This window comes from Plasmodium vivax, chromosome 8 (assembly GCF_000002415.2).
Source record: "Plasmodium vivax chromosome 8, whole genome shotgun sequence".
Lineage (NCBI taxonomy): Eukaryota > Apicomplexa > Aconoidasida > Haemosporida > Plasmodiidae > Plasmodium > Plasmodium vivax.
The window spans coordinates 714,988-733,778 of NC_009913.1; the positions used below are offsets into that span (position 1 = coordinate 714,988).

Sequence of the window (18,791 nt, forward strand, 5' to 3'; positions counted from 1 at the left end):
GAGCGCCCAAACGGTGTAACTTATTTGGCTCCCGTAAAAGGTGTACCTTGGAGCACTTCCAAAGGGGTAAATCGCGTGGCTCTGTAAACGCCCGTGAGCAACATGGTACACGAGAAACGCGAGTGCGAGGTGGAGGAGAGAGAGGATGAAAACCGAGGGGACAGCCACTCCCCGGTCAGCATCGCACAAAATGCAGAGAAGGAAGACACGTGCAACGGGTGTGGGAAAGCACTAGCCAAAAAGTTGAGCTGCCCAATCTGCCTGAAAAAAAAAATTTACAGCTATTTTTGCACACAGGAATGTTTCAAAAATTCGTGGAAAGGACATGTGGAAAAGGTGCATGAAAAGTGGAAAAAGGAGGAGGCGGAGAATGAGGAAGGGGGAAAAGGCAATCATGTCAAAACGGACAATATCGAGGAGGAAAAAAAAAAAAAGTTCATGGAAATCGTAAAAAAGCAATTATCACCTGAACATTTTGACCCAACAAACAGAAAGTACTGGATTTATGACAGTCACTTGAAAAATTTCGTCAATTTTGTATTTACGGGGAATTTGAGACCGTGGCCCATAACGCCAATCAATGCCGTGCCGGCACATATAAAAAGGCCAGATTATGCAATCACATCCATCCCCGAATCAGAGTTAAGGTATAAAAGGAAAAGTGATATATATGTGAATAGCCAAGAGGAAATTCAAAACATAAGGGAGGCATGCATTTTGGGGAGAAGGACTTTGGATTACGCGCATTCGTTAGTAGCACCAGGAGTAACCACTGATGAGATAGACAAAAAGGTTCACAAATTTATTGTAGAGCATAATGCGTATCCCTCCACTTTAAATTATTATGAATTTCCCAAATCGTGTTGCACCTCTGTAAACGAAATCGTATGCCATGGGATCCCTGACATGAGACCTTTGCAAAATGGGGACATCATCAACATTGACATAAGTGTCTTTTTAAAAGGAGTGCATGCAGATTTGAATGAAACTTTCTTTGTTGGTGATGTGGACCAAGTGCCAAAGGAAGCCAAGGAACTCGTGCAGACATGCTACTTCTCCCTAATGGAATCTATTAAAAAATGCAAACCGGGGATGCTATATAAAAATATTGGCAACATCATAGATTCTTATGTTTCTAAGAAAGGCTTTTCTGTGGTACGTACTTACTCAGGTCATGGGGTTGGGAAACTGTTTCATTCAAATCCAACTATTCCTCATTTTAAAAAAAATAAAGCCGTTGGGATTATGAAGGCTGGCCATGTGTTCACCATTGAGCCGATGATCAATCAGGGACACTACTCTGATGTCTTGTGGCCTGACAAGTGGACCAGCGCCACGTCCGATGGGAAATTGTCGGCCCAGTTTGAGCACACTTTGTTAATTACCGACAAGGGCGTCGAGATTTTGACCAAGCGGCTCGCGGACTCGCCGAGTCTGGGCTTCGACACGAGGGACGATTTGTACGCGCTGTGAGGTGGCGCGGCGCTTCCCCATTTGTTCGCCCTGTTTGGCCCGTTTCGCTTTTTTCCCCTTTTTTCGCTTTTTTTTCCCGCCCCGTGACTCTTTGGGTGTATCCCCACGTTTGTGCCCGTTCATAGGTATATTTTTTTTTTTTTTTTTTTTTTTTTTATGCCTTCCCATTTTGTCAAAACTTTTCACCCAAGTGCAACCCGTTTTGCTTCCCCGAAGCGGCAACCACATCGAGGAGTACGCTGACCAGGAGGGGTGCAACTGCAATTGTTGTGCGTTGTCCGTTCCCCGGTGGGTAATCCGAAGTGTGTTTTTCTCCCTCACGCTGAAGCCTTTTTATGTATCACCCGTCTCCGTTAAACAAGTGCCCTGTTTCGTCTGAGCGAATTTGCTTTGTGTTTGCTGCGACCCGTCGTGATGATACCCTTTGGCGCTGGTGATTTGTATCCTCCCTACCCATTGCACCCTTCTTTGGGAAACACCGCATGGGAAAAAAGAGACAATTTTTTGCTGCCCAAGTGGTGATAATTTAACCACGCGCAGTGACGATGTGGCTTCGTAAAAAAAATGACTCACGGATGGTGTGTGCGTGAATTTTTTTTTATTTCTCTTTTTTCAATTTTCCCATTTTGCTTGGCAAATTGGCATATAGCAATCAAAGGGCGAAACCACTTTTTTGGAAAAACGCCAACGGGCAGGCGCTGGGGTTGGTAGAATACGTGTAATTAATCTGCCGACGGGGATGGCATAAATGTGCAGGAATGTAGGGTGTTAGGAAAAAAAAAAAAAAAAAAAAATGGGGAAGCGAAGCGAGCGAAGAAAAGGGAACGCACAACATTGCCGAGCAGAGTGAACAATTTCGAGTTGGCATATTTGCCCTGTTTGTTTGCCCATGTTCTTTTTTTTTTTTTTTTTCTTTCACCCGCTCTGCCGCCTCCTCCAAACCCCACCTGACACAATGTCACAATAGCGCCTAAGTTGTGCGAAGGACTGGGGCTAATCAACACGCATAGCGCTCTCAGATGAAATTTCTTTTGGGGGGAAAAAAGAAAAAATGAATCACCATAATAATGAAAAAATTAATCGAAAAGGATGTTATAAAAATAAATTATCACAACTTTTTAAATAAATACAAAACACACACGGGGTGTGAAAGGGATGCCACTGACAAAGAACTGTACGAACACTTCATCGTAAATCCGCTCACTTATTCCAGACCGAGGGGATGCTTGCCGAAAGGGTTCAGCCAACGGAAAGAACTCCAACACCTGGAAGGATTAAACATTTTTGAAATTGTCGATTATGTCAATGTGGGGGAGCGGCTGTACAAGTTTGACGAGGCCGACGGGGGGGAAGATGGCGAAGTGGGGGAAGATGGGGAAGTGCGGGAAGAAGGCGAAGTGCGGGAAGAAGGCGAAGTGCGGGAAGAAGACGAAGTGCAGGACTCCCCCAACGGCTCGGAGAAGGACTGTGCGGACTCGCCACATGACGATCCCCCTAATAGCAGAAAGATCAGCCGATTTGACAAATTGAAGAAGAAAAACGAAAAAAACGACAACGTAAAGACAACAAATAAGATGGACAAGAATTACCTCCCCAACAAGGGGAATCCCAAAAGAAGAATTTTTCGCTTTTTACTCTTCGATGGGAATGATTTTATTTATGCCTATGAGATGGAGTACAACGAGAATTTTAACTACCTAGAAAAGTGTCTTTATAGGTACCCCAAAATTATTTTGTATAATAAACCCGCCATTCAACGTGGGACTTTACTGTTAAAGAAAAGTCAGGTGGCCATCTTATTTAAGGGGTGCAAAGAGTCCGGAACGGATGGTGCCCCTTTGGAGGATGACCAACTGGAAGAAGTGGCCTCCACTACAGGGAACCTCTTCCATGGGGAGGACAACCAAAATTGCCAAGTTACCATAAAAAAGAGAGAAAACCCTAGTATTATCAATTTAGCGGATGGCCCAACAAATTACGCTTATAAGGACCAAATTGGGATGCGCCAAAAAATCCAGTGCAGGGAAAACCAGGATGGTGACTCCCCCAGGAAATTCTACTACGTAGAAGACACGGCAAAAAATGATTTCCAATTTAACAGTGCATACGTCAAAAGGGTGAATTATCCCGACGTGGAGGACAGAAGTAAGTCCAACATATGTAACAGGATTAATCAACACAGCCTTGATGCGCTTGGCAAGGATTATCCCCATAGCAAAGGGGAACACTCATGGGAAGGGCGTACTAATGCGCACTGTGAAGAAACGGAACATATACACAGGGTGGGTAGCAACCCGAATGGATATTACAACCGCAACGGTAAGTGGAGCCACCTTCACAATTGGGAAAAGGTTGACGGGGATAATTTTAACATGGGTGATGGTAACCACTGGGAGAGACACCCAAGTGAACACACCACCTCCATGCACGCAATGCAGAGCAGGAACGGCTTCGAAAAAGAGAGAACCTACTTCTGCAATAGGGATAACGATCGGCAGTACCCCACAAAGTGTAACGACAATTATGCGGAAAAGTTTGGTGAAGATTATCCACAGATGAGTGAATATAACGATAAGAAGGAGGGGCCCCTTTATTGGCCAAAAGAAACGAAGTACAAGCGCGCCAGCAACGAACTGAAAGACACAGGTTATCAAAGATTAAGTGATGCTGTAGGAGGAGACTGGAGTGGCCACCTCAAACATGGAAGCAATGGAAACGAAGGAGATACTAGCCATTTTAGCAGCCCATATGGCAACTTTGGGCGCATGGCTCATTACCCCATGGATACAAATGAGTGGGAAAAGAATAACCGTTTAACAGCGCTTGCAAAGGGGGGGAGCGAAAACTGGATGATGGGCAACCGGTTCACAAAAACGCATTCGCCGAGTCGTGAAATCCAAATGGGTGAGGCGCTGCAAAATGGAGGAAGCACACATTTAGGGGCGAAAGACCCAGTGGGAAAGTACTCTGCTGGGCTGACGAGCGGCGAAAATTTCGGCAAAACAGATCAACGCTACAATGTCCGCTACAATGCCATAAACAGAAAAAATGACGACGAATTGATCGATTTGACGGAAGGGTTTTTTCAGTCCGATTTTTTTCACAAGACGCAAGAATTGGACAGCGTGAATAAAGGTAGCGAGGTGATTATTCTCGATGACTGATTTTTTTTTTTTTTTTTTTTTTTTTTCAATTTTTACCTGCACCGTTCACGCGGTTTAGTGGGAAAGCGGGCGATAGCGATCATGCACACCGCGACATTAACTCATTTGACACATTCGCATGTTGGCGGCATGTGCTGGGCAGCCAGTTCCTGTGCGCGCATTTTCCAGGAATTTGCATTTTTCGTCGAAGTGGCAACGAAGAGGGGTGCTATATATGAAAGTTACGACGGGTGTCTCCCCGTTTTGGGAAGCCCTGGTGGGGGGGATTTAAAAGCGTGATGTTTAGCTAGTTGGTTAGCGATTGGGCGGCTGCTACCTAGCTAACTATTTTTTTTTTTTTTCCGCGCGCTATTCTCCACAGCTAGCCATTTTGTGCCTCGTTTTTCGTTTAATGCAATTTTTGCATGAACAGGCGGGTGAAAAAAAAAAAAAAAGTCGCAAAAGCACGAAGCAACAAAGTAGCAATGTAGCAACGTGGCAAAGCAAAATAACTGCGCATGCACACACGAGGACCCCCCCGCGCTACACCAAAACGTGGCCCGCCCCGCACACGTCCCTCCAGGAGCCGTTATTTTTTAAGATTTTATAGGCGCGCTTCATTTCGTTGACAATCGTTTTGTAGTTTTGGGGCAGGACGTTGGCCACATTTTTGCCCACCTCAAAGGGGTTGTCCACGAAAAGGAAGTAGGACTCGTAGCTTCTAACGGCTTGGAAGTTCTGGTAATAATCGTTTATGTCTCGTATGGCAATTATGCCGCTTTTGTATTTGTATCCAAAAAATTTGAAGAACTCAATAAGCAAAGTTGACGTGTCTACATACACATCGTTGTAGTTATTAATTCTGCGCAGCTCTTCTCGAATGACATTTTCGTCCTGGCAAAATTTACAATCAACACCCATGACATAAAAGGGTTTTTCATTTCTTTTGAAAGAGATGTCTTGAAGGGAGGTAAGAATTTTGGGCTCCGTCACATATTGCAAAAAGTGAATTATCATTAAAATTAAAGAAAATGACGATAAAAATCCTTTCGATCTGTCATTTATATTTCTATTTTTCGACCAATACTTTAACGCAATTCCCATTAACTGTAGCCTTTTATCTATGCTTACATATTTTTGAATCAACTTCGAGTTGACCACCGCAAGGATGTTATTTACCGAAATGTCACAGGACAGCTCAAACGAGTGTCTTAAACTTTTACAATAAAAATGAATGATGGGTACTTTTGCAGAAAATCTCTGCTCAATTATTCCATCATTAAAACTGTTCAATATGAGGCAGATTTTTTTTAGGAATGTTATTTGGTCCTTCCTGCTGAGCAGTATAGGGATTTGAATGCATATGTCTATGTCGCTGTTTCGAGTCCAAAAACCGTTGATGATAGACCCAAAGGGCGTTACGTGGCAATTTTTGTAATGCTTATTAATTTCCTTCTGCAGGAAGGCGAGGAACGTTTTCATGCTGTTGACATCGTTTTGGGAGGGCCTCAGGGCGACTTCCAGTTTGCTCAGTTCTGCGTCCAGTGCACTTGGGGGGTACTCACTTGGAGGGGTGTCACTTGGAGGGGTGTCACTTTGGGGGGTATCACTTGGGGGGTAATCTCCAGGGGGGCGACTGCTCTTACCGCATTCCCCTTCGCGCTCCCTTATGTACCAATTTAGGTACGACTTCATCTCCGCTTGCTGCGTATCACCACTCGGTTTTCCCTTCCCCGTGGTGGCTCCGAACTGGTTAGAAATTTCTCCCTGCATAATCGTACAAGTGCTGGTACCATCGCTCAGTGTCTTAACGTATTTTTTCTCCTCTTCGTCTAAGTTATCGAAAAGGTTCTCCCCTGCGCCAGGATCCCCCCATTTGGTTCCCCCACTGTTGAGGCTTGCATTTGGCTCGGCGCAACTGTCTGGATAAACCATATGACCATCTGCCTTTTCCATTCCATTGTGAAGTTCACTCCCAACATATCTTTCAGCAGAACGACCCGTTTCTGCCTTCCCTTCGGGAGATTCCTCCCCATCCGAGTCGTCACTACTCACATAGTCGTGCAAAGCGTCAGCTAGCTTAACACTAGTCAGCTGGATTTTCTTGTCGACTTGGCAGATTCGGCCCTCTCCTCTCCTGTTCTGTTCGCTGGTGCCCAACTCGCAAAAGGAATGGAGCCTTCTACAACGTACTTTGTAAATTCGTTGCAAATTATTACTCACCGGGTGAAAGGCGTAAATGGGCATTTGCCCTTTTTCTCTTATCAGGTGTGAAAAAAGGGTGGAACATTTTTTAACGTTCATTTCGTGGGCAAAATGGTCCTTCACGTTTGTGTGTTAAGGTGAGGATGACTGGGAGTTTGCCTTCGGATGTGGAGCTCTTATGGGTTAGGGGGGGAAACTACCAATAAGAGTTGCACTCCTTTTTCACTTTTTTTTTTTTTTCCAATCAAGCGTTTTTATTTACATTCCCGTGGGGGCATTTGCGAGGCAGCATACACATAGGAGCGTGTATGCGCTTTCCACCCAGTCGTTCTGCCAATGGCGCTGCTGCTTCAGCGTGGCGGGTCCCGAATGAACATTTCGCCTACGCTAGAAACGGAATGGATCTCCCTCGTTGAGTTACGTTTGGCTTAAGCGGGGTTCCCCTCAGCAGTTGTCACAGTTCGACGCTTCTCGAAGCTCCTTTCCATTTCACATTTTCCGCGCAAATGTCATTCAACGGGGAAGGCGCTTCCTAAATGGGCCCAACTGTGTACGATGCGGGGGGTAGCTCCCTTGGGGGAGTGTTCAAAAAGGGGCACATTCGAAGTTTCGCACGGCCCTACGAAATGGACCTCCAAACGGTATGGCAGATCATATCTTTGCAACTCAGAAAAGGCTAACATGCTTTACAGCTAACCCGTTTCGTTTTACCGTGTAAGCAGCACCGCGACGATGTGCGCCATGCAGTTAAGGATGGCAACACGGAGTTGTTTGGAGGGTACACAATAACTTCATGGGCGAGGTTAAAAAAGGGGAAGTGCAAAAATGGGGATAAAAAAAAAAAAAAAAATTAATAAATGGGGCACTTGTTTAAAAGTAGCTTTAGCTAGCTGTACGAATAAGGAACATCCTTATAGAGGAAAAAAAAAAAAAAAAAAAAAAATTTCTTTTTTTTCTCATAACTATGCAGATGTGTTAAAATAAAAAATTGAGAGATGGTGCCCTATTCTGAAGTGTTACTGGCGAAAGGTGTGCACAGCGGGAAACACGACAAAAATGGATCTCCAGCGGGGGTTTGCACTTCCGCTGTTACAGAATGTCGTGTCCTGTTTTTTTTTTTTTTTCTTGATCGAATCGTTCATTCGAAAAATTTGTGTAGTTGAGCATGCAAAAGGGGGGAGAGCAGTATGCAGAGCTTTTTGCTCCACCCGTTCGCCTGTCATGGGTACGCATCACAGTTGGGGTGTTCCACTTGGGTGTCCCGCTTGGGTGTCCCGCTTGGGTGTCCCGCTTGGGTGTCCCGCTTGGGTGTCCCGCTTGGGTGTCCCACTTGGGGTATCCCGCTTGGCTATCCCACTTGGCTATCCCGCTTGGCTATCCCGCTTGGCTATCCCCCCGCGGAGTGCACACCACTCAGGGGATACCACCTGCGGGCCTTCCACTTGGGGGTGGAGCCGCCGCTCAGTACGCCGCTCAGTAGATGCCCCCCATGTCGCCCATCGAATTTACCGAGTTCATGTGCGGGTTGGCCTCATCCGCCTTGGCGTCCTTAAAATCGACAATGGCGACCTCCGTGGTGGTCATAAGAGAAGCAATAGAAGCTGCGTCCGAAATGGCCGTCTTGACAACCTTCGTGGGGTCGATAATACCAGACTCAATCATATTTACATACTTCCCCTCCTGAGCATTAAATCCTATGTTACAATTTTTTTCTTTTAAAATGTTCCCAGCAACTACGGATCCTTCATGTCCCGCATTTTCTGCAATTTGCTTGATGGGTGCCTTACACGCATCTTTGATTATATTCACACCGACTCTTTGGTCGTAATTATCCGTTTGCACGGAGTCTAACTCTTTGGAGGCAAATAATAATGCACTTCCACCCCCGGGGACGATACCTTCTTCCACAGCAGCTTTCGTTGCACATAGAGCGTCTTGTATTCTATCCTTAATTTCGTTCACCTCTACTTCGCTTATACCTCCAACTTTGATCAGAGCAACTCCCCCAGTGATTTTGGCTAGTCGTTCTTGTAATTTTTCCTTCTCATAATCTGACGTATTTAACTTAATGGAATTTCTTATACTTTCGCATCTTTCGTTAATTTCTTCCTTCTTCCCTTCCCCCTCCATGATAAGGGTACTATCCTTCGTAACGTTAATTAACTTGGCTTTTCCCAAATAGGACACGACATCTGGGTCGTCCAATTTTAGGCCTGCTTCTTCAGTTACCACTTTGGCACCTGTCATTACGGCAATGTCGTGTACGAGGGCCTTTCTATGTTCGCCAAATCCGGGGGCTTTCACAGCACATATTTTTAACCCTAATCTGAGCTTGTTCACTATGAGGGTAGCCAAGGCGTCACTATCCACGTCCTCTGCAATTACCAGCAAAGAGGACTGGTTCTGCAAGACATGTTCCAAAATGGGTAGCAAAGACTTAACACTAGAAATTTTTTTTTCATGTATGAGGATATATGGCTTGTCTAATTCTACCTTTTGATCTTTACTGTTGTTAATAAAATATGGGGAAATATAACCTCTGTCGAATTTGATTCCTTCTACAATTTCGAGTTCATGCTGTAGTGTTTTTCCCTCCGTGACTGTTATGGTGCCTTCCTTCCCGACCCTCTTCATGGTGTCCGCTATCAGTTGGCCTATGTTTTTATCACCATTAGCTGAGATGCTAGCTACGTTAAATATTTCCTCCGTTGTGGTTACATCTTTTTTGATTGAATTTAGGTATTCTAGAACCCGTTCTACTCCCTTGTTTATTCCTCTTAGTAAATCCATTGGGTTCATTCCTGAGTCTACAGCTTTGCACCCTTGTTGAAATATGGACCTTGCTAGGATGGTGGCCGTCGTCGTTCCATCTCCTGCTTTGTCATTCGTGTTTGCTGCCACTTGCTTTACCATTTGCGCCCCGAGGTTCGCCAGCTTGTTGTTGAACTCGATGCTCTTCGCTACGGTCACTCCGTCCTTGGTGATTTTGGGCGACCCGAAGGACTGCTCGATGATCACGTTGCGCCCCTTGGGCCCCAGCGTCACGCTCACGGCGTCAGCCAGTTTGTTGCATCCTGGGGGGGGGGGGGCAAAGTGGAGAAGCGGTTAGGCGAAAAGGTGGCAATGTGCGGAAGCGGTTAGGTGACAGCGTAACAATGTGAGGACGTGGTTACGTGAAAAGGTGGTGATGCAGAGACTCCACGAAATGGGAACCCTAGCTAGCACACACACGTACACATATACACAAACGTGCGTATCTGCGCGCGCCAATTCGCATATGGGGCAAAACTCAACCAGCACAACATACTGCGCGCCCCTTTCCGCTTGAAGCATTTCTTACCTGTGAGCATGGCCGTCCTGGCATCGCTGCCAAACCGTATGTCCTTCGATATGTTCCTTCTCTGAACGGTGTTTAAAATCGAAACACATTTGTTCGCGCAGCCGCCGTTGTTAATGACTTTTCCGCGGAGTGTAGATAGCATTTTGCACGGGGTTCACACTGAAAGGAAGTTGTAAATTTTTTTTTTTTTTTTTTTTCCCGTTATGTGCCTATTTGTTTTGTATTTCCCGTGTGATGTATGCAACGCTTGGAACGACGTCACGGGGGATACACCTTCAATCGAGGCTACACAGGGATGTTGTTCACTTGGTAAAGCGGTGAATCCGCCAAGCAAATCGAGGAAACGATGAGAAGCACGGTTGCGTTTGCGTATACACAATTGGTGAGGAGCTGAACTGGTAATGCGAAAAAATATTAAAAGAAATAGGGGAAAAAACCCAGGGTGTTGTTGTTTTTTTGTTGCGCGTAAAACTGCGATTGATGTTATTTTTTATTTTATTTTATTTTTTTTTTGTTTCACGTTTTATGCTTCATTTTGAAATATCTCATTTTTTGTTCCACATAAGTTCGTTCATTTATTTTATTAATTTTATTTTTTATTTTTTTTTGGCGATTTTTGCGTACCACACGGTCACCTCATCTGACGCGAACGGATTTTTTTAAAAAATGTGGTGACTCATGGTCCCGCGTTTTGGGGTGCATAAAATTTACCCTAATGGTTCAAATAATATATGAACACAACACCGCGGCAGAAGGAGGGGCGGGGCTGCACTTCCACCTGGCTTGTTTATGTTGTCGTTAAATGGCTGCCACAAACTGGTCAGCACATTATCGTACTATGTTTCACATGTAGGATACTTAAGGAAGAAAACTTTTCAGCTAAACTGTTCACCCAGTTGTGAGTAGTTTACAGAGGAAAAAAAGGGGGGCCTACACGCGATGCGATGTGATGCTGTGATGTGCTGTGCTGTGCGTATTTACATATATGCATGCATACCACCAGCGCACAAAAAAAAAAAGTAATAATAAAATATTAAAATTAGTCAAAAGGTGCAATTAAAGCGTTTCTAAGCGAGGTGCGTAACGCACATGTGCATTCGGCTCACTTAAACCGGTTTAGTTTTCTTTTCCTCTTTTCATTATGCCAATTCGTTGGTCGGTGTCACACCGTGAGAGGCGGATTCGCAAAAGGGATACTTAAAAAAATAACTCATCCTTGGAAAAGTGTAGAAAGTGTACCTTCCCTTCCTCTTCCTCTTTCACGTTTGCAATCGTGACACACCGTGGTTGTACTCCGTGGTGGTACTCCGTGGAACACATTTCCTTTTAATCTACTTTTTTTAAAAATGCGGGGAAATTTTCTACAACGTATAGGCCACTTGCTGCCCCTTCTTGGCCACCTTTCGTGAGATTCCTTTTCCCTATTTTTATGTCATACACCTGCGCTTCTTCTGATACGCGAAAGTTAGGAGACTTTTCCTAAAGTGTTTGTTTCGTTAAAAGGGAAATAGTAGGTGTATTATGTTATTTTTATTTTATTTTATTTTTTTTTTTTTCGCTTTTCTTTTAAGAAGCGATTTTTTATTAACTAGGAAATACATTCCCTTTTGCCTTAAAACCTGCGTGTTTTGCCAGTTGAAATCTAAAACTTCCTTCCATTGGGCCGAATCTCTGCTTATGTTAATTTTTTTTAATAATTCTGACAAGCCATCGTAATTCAAAATGTACGGGAAAAAAGCTAGCTGTTTCGAGCTAAAAGTGGGAAAAAAAAAAAAAAAAAAATATGAACAGGCAGGTAAAACTACGCACACATCAGAAAGGATGACCGAGGTGAAAAAAAATCACAAACGCATACACACGACGTATTTAACGCTGCCCTATTAGCGCTTTTGGGTAATCTTCTTTGTGTACTTCTCTATGATGGGGGAACTCACTGAGTTAATGTAGAAGTTCGTTTCGCTGCTGTCATGTATTCTTATCTGTAAAAGGGGCGGTGGAAAACGGCAAACGTGGGTTAGATCATATGTGTTCGCAGTGTGTGCGCGAGAGAAGTGCTCCTAAAAGGAAAAATATTTTGCAGAGGAAGTGCGCACGTGCATATGTGCGTCTACGCATACGTATACACAGTTGTATGTTTATTTTCCTAACCTGCTTCGAATTCGCCAATATGTTGCAGTCCACACAGCTATATATTAGAAGGGACGACTCCACCGCCGCGACCCTGAATAACGCGAAGGTGTAAACAGCGAGTGGGATGGGAAAAAAAAAAAAAATTGGAGGGTACATTATGAAAGGCGCTCATTTGGGGAAACACATATCCGTTTAAGAGACCCCCTTCGACCTTACCAAATGGTGCAATTTTTAATTCTCCGTATTAACACCGAACTTAGCACATCGAGTATTACAACTTCGCAGTTGACCTGTTCAGGTAAAAATAAACGTTGTTGGAGTAACTGCAGCGTGGAAGACTACTTCACGGTGCGTCGTTTTATTTGCCTTTTTTTTTCTTTGTACTAGGTTATCCAGAAGTAGGCTTGAACAATCGGTTTCGCCGAGGCCTCTCACTATCCTGCTCGCACAGGGAAAGAAGTTGCGAGTGAAGAGGGGTCAGCGTTTTTTATTTTTTATTTTTTATTTTTTTACGCCGCTTTCGTTAGCGGGGTAACTGTGGGAAGACTTTTGGGGTGTACCTTTCATTGTGAACATCCTGGAAGGATAGCTTGTGCTGGTTTAAGTCAACCCAGTCGTCGTTCAGTTCTCTGCTTTCATCATCATTCTCGGCGAAGTCATCCTCGGGAAGGAGAAAACTGTCGTTGAAGTTGCCATTGAGAACTTCAAACTGTTCTCTGTTCTTATTTTGAATGAGCGTATGTTTTAAGGACTCGATTTCTTTTATCAGTTCTTTCAGTTTCTGGAGAAAATGGAGGGGAGGCGCTCAATGGGGTGGTTGTAAAAGCGGGTCGTTCGTGTGCACTGGCAAAAGGTGCCTCTTTGAACACACCTTTTCGTATATCACGACCGAACTGTGCTTAAGGAACTGGAAGTACACATTGGACAGCGAATCCTTCAGGTGGATGCTCCTGTCACATAGCTTGTTGACTTCTTCCATTGCATTGTCGTCGGAGGGTGCGGCGCTTTTCAGTCGGAGCACTTGCTGTTCAATGTCTAGCGGATCATTTGAACGGGAAAGGAAAAGGAAAAAAAAATAAATATATGTGCATGCCTTTTTTGGAGGTAAAAACCAAGCGCTTTGCTATTTTGCCGCACGGGAAAAACTGAGGACGGGCTGTATCATGCGTGCGTTGAGAATGGCAAACGTGGGGCATCCACCATGCATGGAAGCATCGCATGCCTTTGCACATATGCACATGGCATTCCACAGTGCCTATATATATAAAAACCACGCTGTAGCAAAATGAACCTTTTACATTTGTTTGAAGAATTTCTTCATAGTTATCGCACCCGTTTGTTACCAAGTTGTGATCCATTTTTTTGTAGATGCCTCAACGATGTCCTGTTGTGTTTGTGGCAATTTGGGCATCGACCAGAGGTGAAGCGAAAAGAGGCGCACAATACTGTCATGTGAAGAAACAACAGAGGGGGGAAAACCGACGCGAAGGAAAATTAAAAATTTGATTATCATAGTTGAAATGGGGCTTTTCTTTTTTTCTTCCTTTTTTTTTTTTTTTTTTTTTTCACATTTCAGTTAAGTTCAAAATATGTGTACCTTTAAAAAACGCAACTGCGCCGTTGAGCGTATTGCGAGGAATTATTTTTCCTATCCCTAACCATGTCAACTTTTTTTTTTCTCCATGTGTATTCGTATGTTTGTGCATTGTTCAATCTATGCTATATTTGCAAAGCGGGCTATCACAGTTCCGATTTTTTTTTTTTTTTTTTTTTTTTTCCTTCAACGTGTGGATGGTCACCAGTGAATGCTTGTGGAATTTCCTTCACTTTGTTGTGGAGCTCATTTGGGGCGACAAAAATGGACTTACCCTGTGCGACGCTGACTGGTAAATGTACCAGTAGGCACTGCAGAAATGCATGTGCTCTCTCGCGCGGTGCGACGTTTGTGTGGGGAAATGCATAGGGGAGTGGCGGTTGTACCACTCTTCCCTGGGTGTGTGTTTTATGCTGCCGCTTTGCTGCGCCGCTTCTCCGCTTCCACCCGGGCCAGGGTGCCCAGCGCTCCAACGCACGTGCAGCGCATGTGCCATACATGCGCGCTGGCAGCATGCAGGAGGCATGTTAGACATTGTTCGCTGCTCGCTTTGCCTCCCCGCCAACGTGCGCTACACACAAAGAAGAGTGTGAAAATAGGCATGCATGTATGCTTGCACTACAGCGCGCGTGCATATGTATCAGCGCGAAGGTGGAGAAGCTCACTGCTTCCACCCTGCGAATTTCTCCTTCCCCGAGTCCATTTGTGCGGCTTCGATTTTTTGTGTGAAGCTTCGAGTGAGGAAAAGTATGGAACGTTTGGAAGCGGCGCAGTGAAGCTTTTTTTTTTTTTTTTTTTTTTTCCCAAGCGAGCGAAGCTATGTAAGCACGTACACATGTGAAAAACACGCACGGATGAATATGGAATGAGCTCACGAAGGGATGATGATGCTAATGGTCCCCACGTACTGTGCATGCGTGCGAATGGATGCCCACATTTTGTATGCATCAGTGAGAAGTAAAACGCACGCATTTTAAAAATGCAAAATTTCAGGAAATGTTCTAAAGGGAAGAAAATAACCATTTGGCGAAACGTTTAAGTGGAAACATTTTATTGTAAAAAAGTAGTTGCTCTTTCGCCTTCGCGTTTTTTCTCTCTTTTTTTCCTGTTTTTCCTTCTTTTTTTTTTTTTTTTTTTTCCACGCACAGCTTTGTTTTATTTTCCGCAATTTTGTTCGAACACAAACTCAACGTTGATTAAGAGCACACCTTTTTAACGCGTCACCAAAATGGACAAAGAGCATTATCACGACCAGGAAGTGCTGCTGGATGCCCAAAACAATGACGACATTTTGAAGGAGAACCAGTTCAGATGGGTAAGGGGCCAAGTGGAAACACGGCAGGGGAAGCTCAACGTGGAGCCTCACACCATGTAGCACAGGTGTACATGTCGCTGCGAAAATGCACACATACAGACAGGCAAAAGTATTAGCAATAATGTGAGCCCCTCTTTTTTTTTTCTCCCCCTGGCAGGTTATGTTCCCCATCAAATACAAAACGTTCTGGGTAGGTTTCCCAAAAAGGGGAAAAACATCTAACCGGTTTATCCCTCTCCATGTTGCACGTGCTGGTTTGTTCTGTGCATTTTTTTTTTTTTTTTTTTTTTCCTTTACTTGGCATTTGCTTCACCCCTTCTGTAGAGTTACTACAAAGAGATAGAATCCCTCTTCTGGACGGCCGAGGACTACAACTTCGATAAGGACAAGAAGTTCCTGGAGAGCATTGACAAGAACATGCTCGTGAAGCTGTTCGAGCTGATATGCTTCTACAGCTTAAAGTGAGGCGCATCGAAGTGCATCGAAGCGCAGCGGAGTGGAATAAGCCTTGGCGTGTTAAAGCGCGCGCGGTTACGCCATAGGATCCATGCACGATGTTACCAATTTACCTGTTGTCAACCACATCACCCGCCGCTAACCACATCACCCGCCGCTAACCACATCACCCGCCGCTAACTGCTAACCGCTAACCGCTACCCCCCCACAGGGACCTCCACGTATACGAGGAGCAGGCGCTGATCACGAGCAAAATGCTGGACATCATTCAGATCCCCGAGGGCCGCGCCTTTTACGGCTTCCAAATGTGCATGGAAAATATCCACGACGAAGTGTACGCATGCATCTTCGAAACGTACATCCCAGACGCAAAGCAAAAAAGGGTCATCATCAACAAAGTCATACAGCTAGACAGTGTGTTGAAGAAACAAAAATGGCTAACCGAATTGTTCGAAACAAATATCCCCTTCTACAACAAACTTGTCCTTATCTACATATCCAAAGTCCTTTTCAACGGCACGTTAAATATCCTCATTGGATACTGTAAAGAGAATTCCATCCTCCCCTGTTTGTGTAATGTGCATGAGAAGATTCACCGGGATGAGTACCTGCATGGAGACTTCTCCGTTATGTGTTGCAATCATTTGAACAACAAATTGAAATATGAAAGCCTTTTGGATTACTTCAAAATGGCTGTGGAGCTGGAGTACCAGTTTTCCATGGAGATGCTGGAGCTGTCCGTTTTGAAAATAAAGAAGGAGCAGGTGAAGTCTTTTCTGGAGTACCTAGCCGATACCATGCTCGTCAATTTGAAGCACCCCAAGTATTTTAATTCCAAGTACCCCTTCACCTGGCCTGAGTTTAATAAGGTGCGCGCGTTTGTCTTTCCCCACTTGGGGATCTTGCGTGCTGTGAGTTGTGTCCGTCCATTTGGATGGCACCCCAGCGGAGTGGCAGTTTTTTTTGCATCATTTTGGCATTACTTTGTAATTACTTTGGCATATTTTTGTCATTATTTTGGCACATTTTTGTCATTATTTTTTTTTTTTTTTTTTTTTCCCTTCCCACTGCAGATCGTGGTGAGCGAGAACCAGAAGGCGGAATCGGTCAAGAAGACGGGGGACATTTACGGAGAGAGACAGATCGTCCTGGACGAGGACTTCTAAGTGTTGGCCACGCCACCTGCGGGGGGAAGGGGCCTCCACACACGGAGGCGGGCCTGTCAGAGGGAGCATCTCCAGATATACCCCTTTTCGAACAACACAAAGCAACACCGTTGTGCTTATTAAAACGACCCACACGAACACGCAGAACGAAAAAAGGGGAAATAAAAATAATCCCACTATGGGCACATTTGTGTACCCCTGTCCCCTTCTCCCCAATTTTTCAACGAATTGTAAGGACAACTTGCTACACCCAATTAAATGGCATCCTGCCGCTTCTCCCTTCCATTTTGTTCACACATCCACAGGACAAATGTACACACGTACAGATGTTCATGCGTACAAATTTTTGTACATACAAATGTTGACTTTTTGTTTTTTTTTTTTTTTTTTTTCATGTTATGTATAAATTAAAAAAAAAAATTAAACTTGGCTAGTTCATGTATTAATCCTATACTCAATGGAAAAATTCGTAAAAGTGGGACGCAGTGTGTGTGAAGCGGATTTGTGGCGTAATTACCCTCGTGTATCCCACATTGGAGTAAAAATTGTGTCACCTTGGATGGGGCCTCAACAGGGGCGCACACATTTTGAGCGGCCTCACGTCGAATCAGCGTAGGGAAAAGAAACATACACACAAAAGTAGGTACACACATAGGCACAATGATATGTACATACATGCATGCGAAGGACATGCAAAATAAAAAAAAAAAACTTCACCCGGTATGCTGCAGCAAAGATAGACGCTTTTTTTTCAACCCTTTTGTGGTGCACTTGATCCACATTTTTGCAAAACGGGTGGAGAACGACGTGGGGTAATTTTGCCAAGCCTCCCGGTTGTTTGTTCCCTTTTTTTATGTGCCATTTTTACGGCGGGCCTCCTATATGGCGTGTTTACCCCGCGTGAATGCGTATTTGTGCATATTTACCTATCAATGAACTGTGTTGGTGGTCTATACAAATTAACTTCTCAATTCGTTCATTCGAGTGGGGAGTGTGCTCTGTTACACATCGAAGCAGTTCGGCGTACGCGACGGGTGAGTATATGCCCTCCGTTGACCAGCATTTCGCCTATGTCGAGTGGAAAAGGGTGGGGGGCTTCATCCCATATGAAGGGTATTCCCTGTTCGGGGACATACAAGTGTATTTATATTTATAATTATACTTATATGTATTATTATTCTTATTTTTGATTTTTCCCCTTCAAATCCGCCATCCCCACGATGACAATTTTGACGTCAGGTGATGCAGGACAATGTACGTATGCAATTCCGTTTGGCCATTTGCCAATTTACCCAATGTTTTATCGCCTTTTTAAGCACATAAATGCTGGGGGAAGGTAGCCATAATAATTTGTTTTTGTTTTTTTTTATCAAATGAATGCCTTTTACCTTTCCTGGTCAGGTGAAAAATGTTCCTTTTAGAGGATACAATACAGTGTTTTTTTTTTTTTTTTTTTTTTTTCGACATGACATACCGTTTTTACCTTCCTGGTCAGGTGAAAATGTTCCCCTTTTGTGATACAAAGCAGTGACGCGTACTTTTTTGTGTACTCATTTTGAATGTCATTTTTAGCAGTTTCATTTGGCGTGAAAAAAGTGAGAAAAAAAATTTGCTCTAACGACATGTGGCATCTTTCCATGTTGTCGTGTCATGTGAGCTTGCGGCGTGTGCCTCTACGCGAACGAGAGTATTTTTTTTTTTGCGGGAGGGGTGCGCGAAAAGAGTGCCACTTGTGTGTTGCTACATTTTTGCGTACTTGAGATGGGGGGAGCGCGGGAAAAATAACGCGAGCGGGGGGGGAGGCATACTTCAGTGGCATAAGTAATTCCGAAAGCGTTCTTTTGCGCGCACGCGCGTACGTGAGCGTAGAACGTTGCATGCGCGATGTGCGCAGGAGAGGATAGGAGTACATGAAAGTGGAGCCTGCGAATGTGGAGTTGGCGCAGTTGGCTAAGTTGGCGGCCCTGCG

At 44.4% G+C, this 18,791-nt stretch overlaps 6 protein-coding genes across 6 annotated transcripts, besides 9 other annotated features; 3 read left to right on the forward strand and 3 right to left on the reverse strand.

The window, feature by feature from the left end:
- Positions 1-102: 102 nt before the first annotated feature.
- PVX_094985 (methionine aminopeptidase, putative) lies at positions 103-1,473 on the forward strand (the record flags this gene model as incomplete). Its single annotated transcript, XM_001614415.1, has 1 exon — positions 103-1,473. The coding sequence occupies one exon, from the start codon at positions 103-105 to the stop codon at positions 1,471-1,473; it is 1,371 nt and encodes a 456-aa protein (XP_001614465.1).
- Positions 633-661: a microsatellite.
- Positions 955-974: a microsatellite.
- Positions 1,029-1,058: a microsatellite.
- Positions 1,474-2,540: 1,067 nt separating the features above from the next.
- Positions 2,541-4,637, forward strand: PVX_094990 (hypothetical protein, conserved; the record flags this gene model as incomplete). The annotated part of the gene is made up of 1 exon (XM_001614416.1): positions 2,541-4,637. The coding sequence occupies one exon, from the start codon at positions 2,541-2,543 to the stop codon at positions 4,635-4,637; it is 2,097 nt and encodes a 698-aa protein (XP_001614466.1).
- Positions 4,154-4,175: a microsatellite.
- A 522-nt stretch (positions 4,638-5,159) lies between the features above and the next one.
- PVX_094995 (hypothetical protein, conserved) lies at positions 5,160-6,863 on the reverse strand (the record flags this gene model as incomplete). The annotated part of the gene is made up of 1 exon (XM_001614417.1): positions 5,160-6,863. One exon carries the CDS (start codon positions 6,861-6,863, stop codon positions 5,160-5,162), a length of 1,704 nt encoding a protein of 567 aa, XP_001614467.1.
- A 1,431-nt stretch (positions 6,864-8,294) lies between these two features.
- On the reverse strand, positions 8,295-10,303 carry PVX_095000 (heat shock protein 60, putative; the record flags this gene model as incomplete). The annotated part of the gene is made up of 2 exons (XM_001614418.1): positions 8,295-9,895; positions 10,162-10,303. The coding sequence occupies 2 exons, from the start codon at positions 10,301-10,303 to the stop codon at positions 8,295-8,297; spliced, it is 1,743 nt and encodes a 580-aa protein (XP_001614468.1).
- Positions 9,939-9,961: a microsatellite.
- Positions 10,304-10,964: 661 nt separating the features above from the next.
- Positions 10,965-11,006: a microsatellite.
- Positions 11,007-11,487: 481 nt separating this feature from the next.
- On the reverse strand, positions 11,488-13,649 carry PVX_095005 (hypothetical protein; the record flags this gene model as incomplete). The annotated part of the gene is made up of 9 exons (XM_001614419.1): positions 11,488-11,640; positions 11,781-11,913; positions 12,073-12,140; positions 12,310-12,382; positions 12,508-12,581; positions 12,676-12,730; positions 12,852-13,072; positions 13,163-13,326; positions 13,583-13,649. The coding sequence occupies 9 exons, from the start codon at positions 13,647-13,649 to the stop codon at positions 11,488-11,490; spliced, it is 1,008 nt and encodes a 335-aa protein (XP_001614469.1).
- Positions 12,872-12,897: a microsatellite.
- Positions 13,515-13,535: a microsatellite.
- Positions 13,650-15,113: 1,464 nt separating the features above from the next.
- PVX_095010 (ribonucleotide reductase small subunit, putative) lies at positions 15,114-16,822 on the forward strand (the record flags this gene model as incomplete). Its single annotated transcript, XM_001614420.1, has 5 exons — positions 15,114-15,200; positions 15,358-15,390; positions 15,525-15,661; positions 15,868-16,525; positions 16,730-16,822. The coding sequence occupies 5 exons, from the start codon at positions 15,114-15,116 to the stop codon at positions 16,820-16,822; spliced, it is 1,008 nt and encodes a 335-aa protein (XP_001614470.1).
- Positions 15,906-15,931: a microsatellite.
- Positions 16,823-18,791: the final 1,969 nt, after the last annotated feature.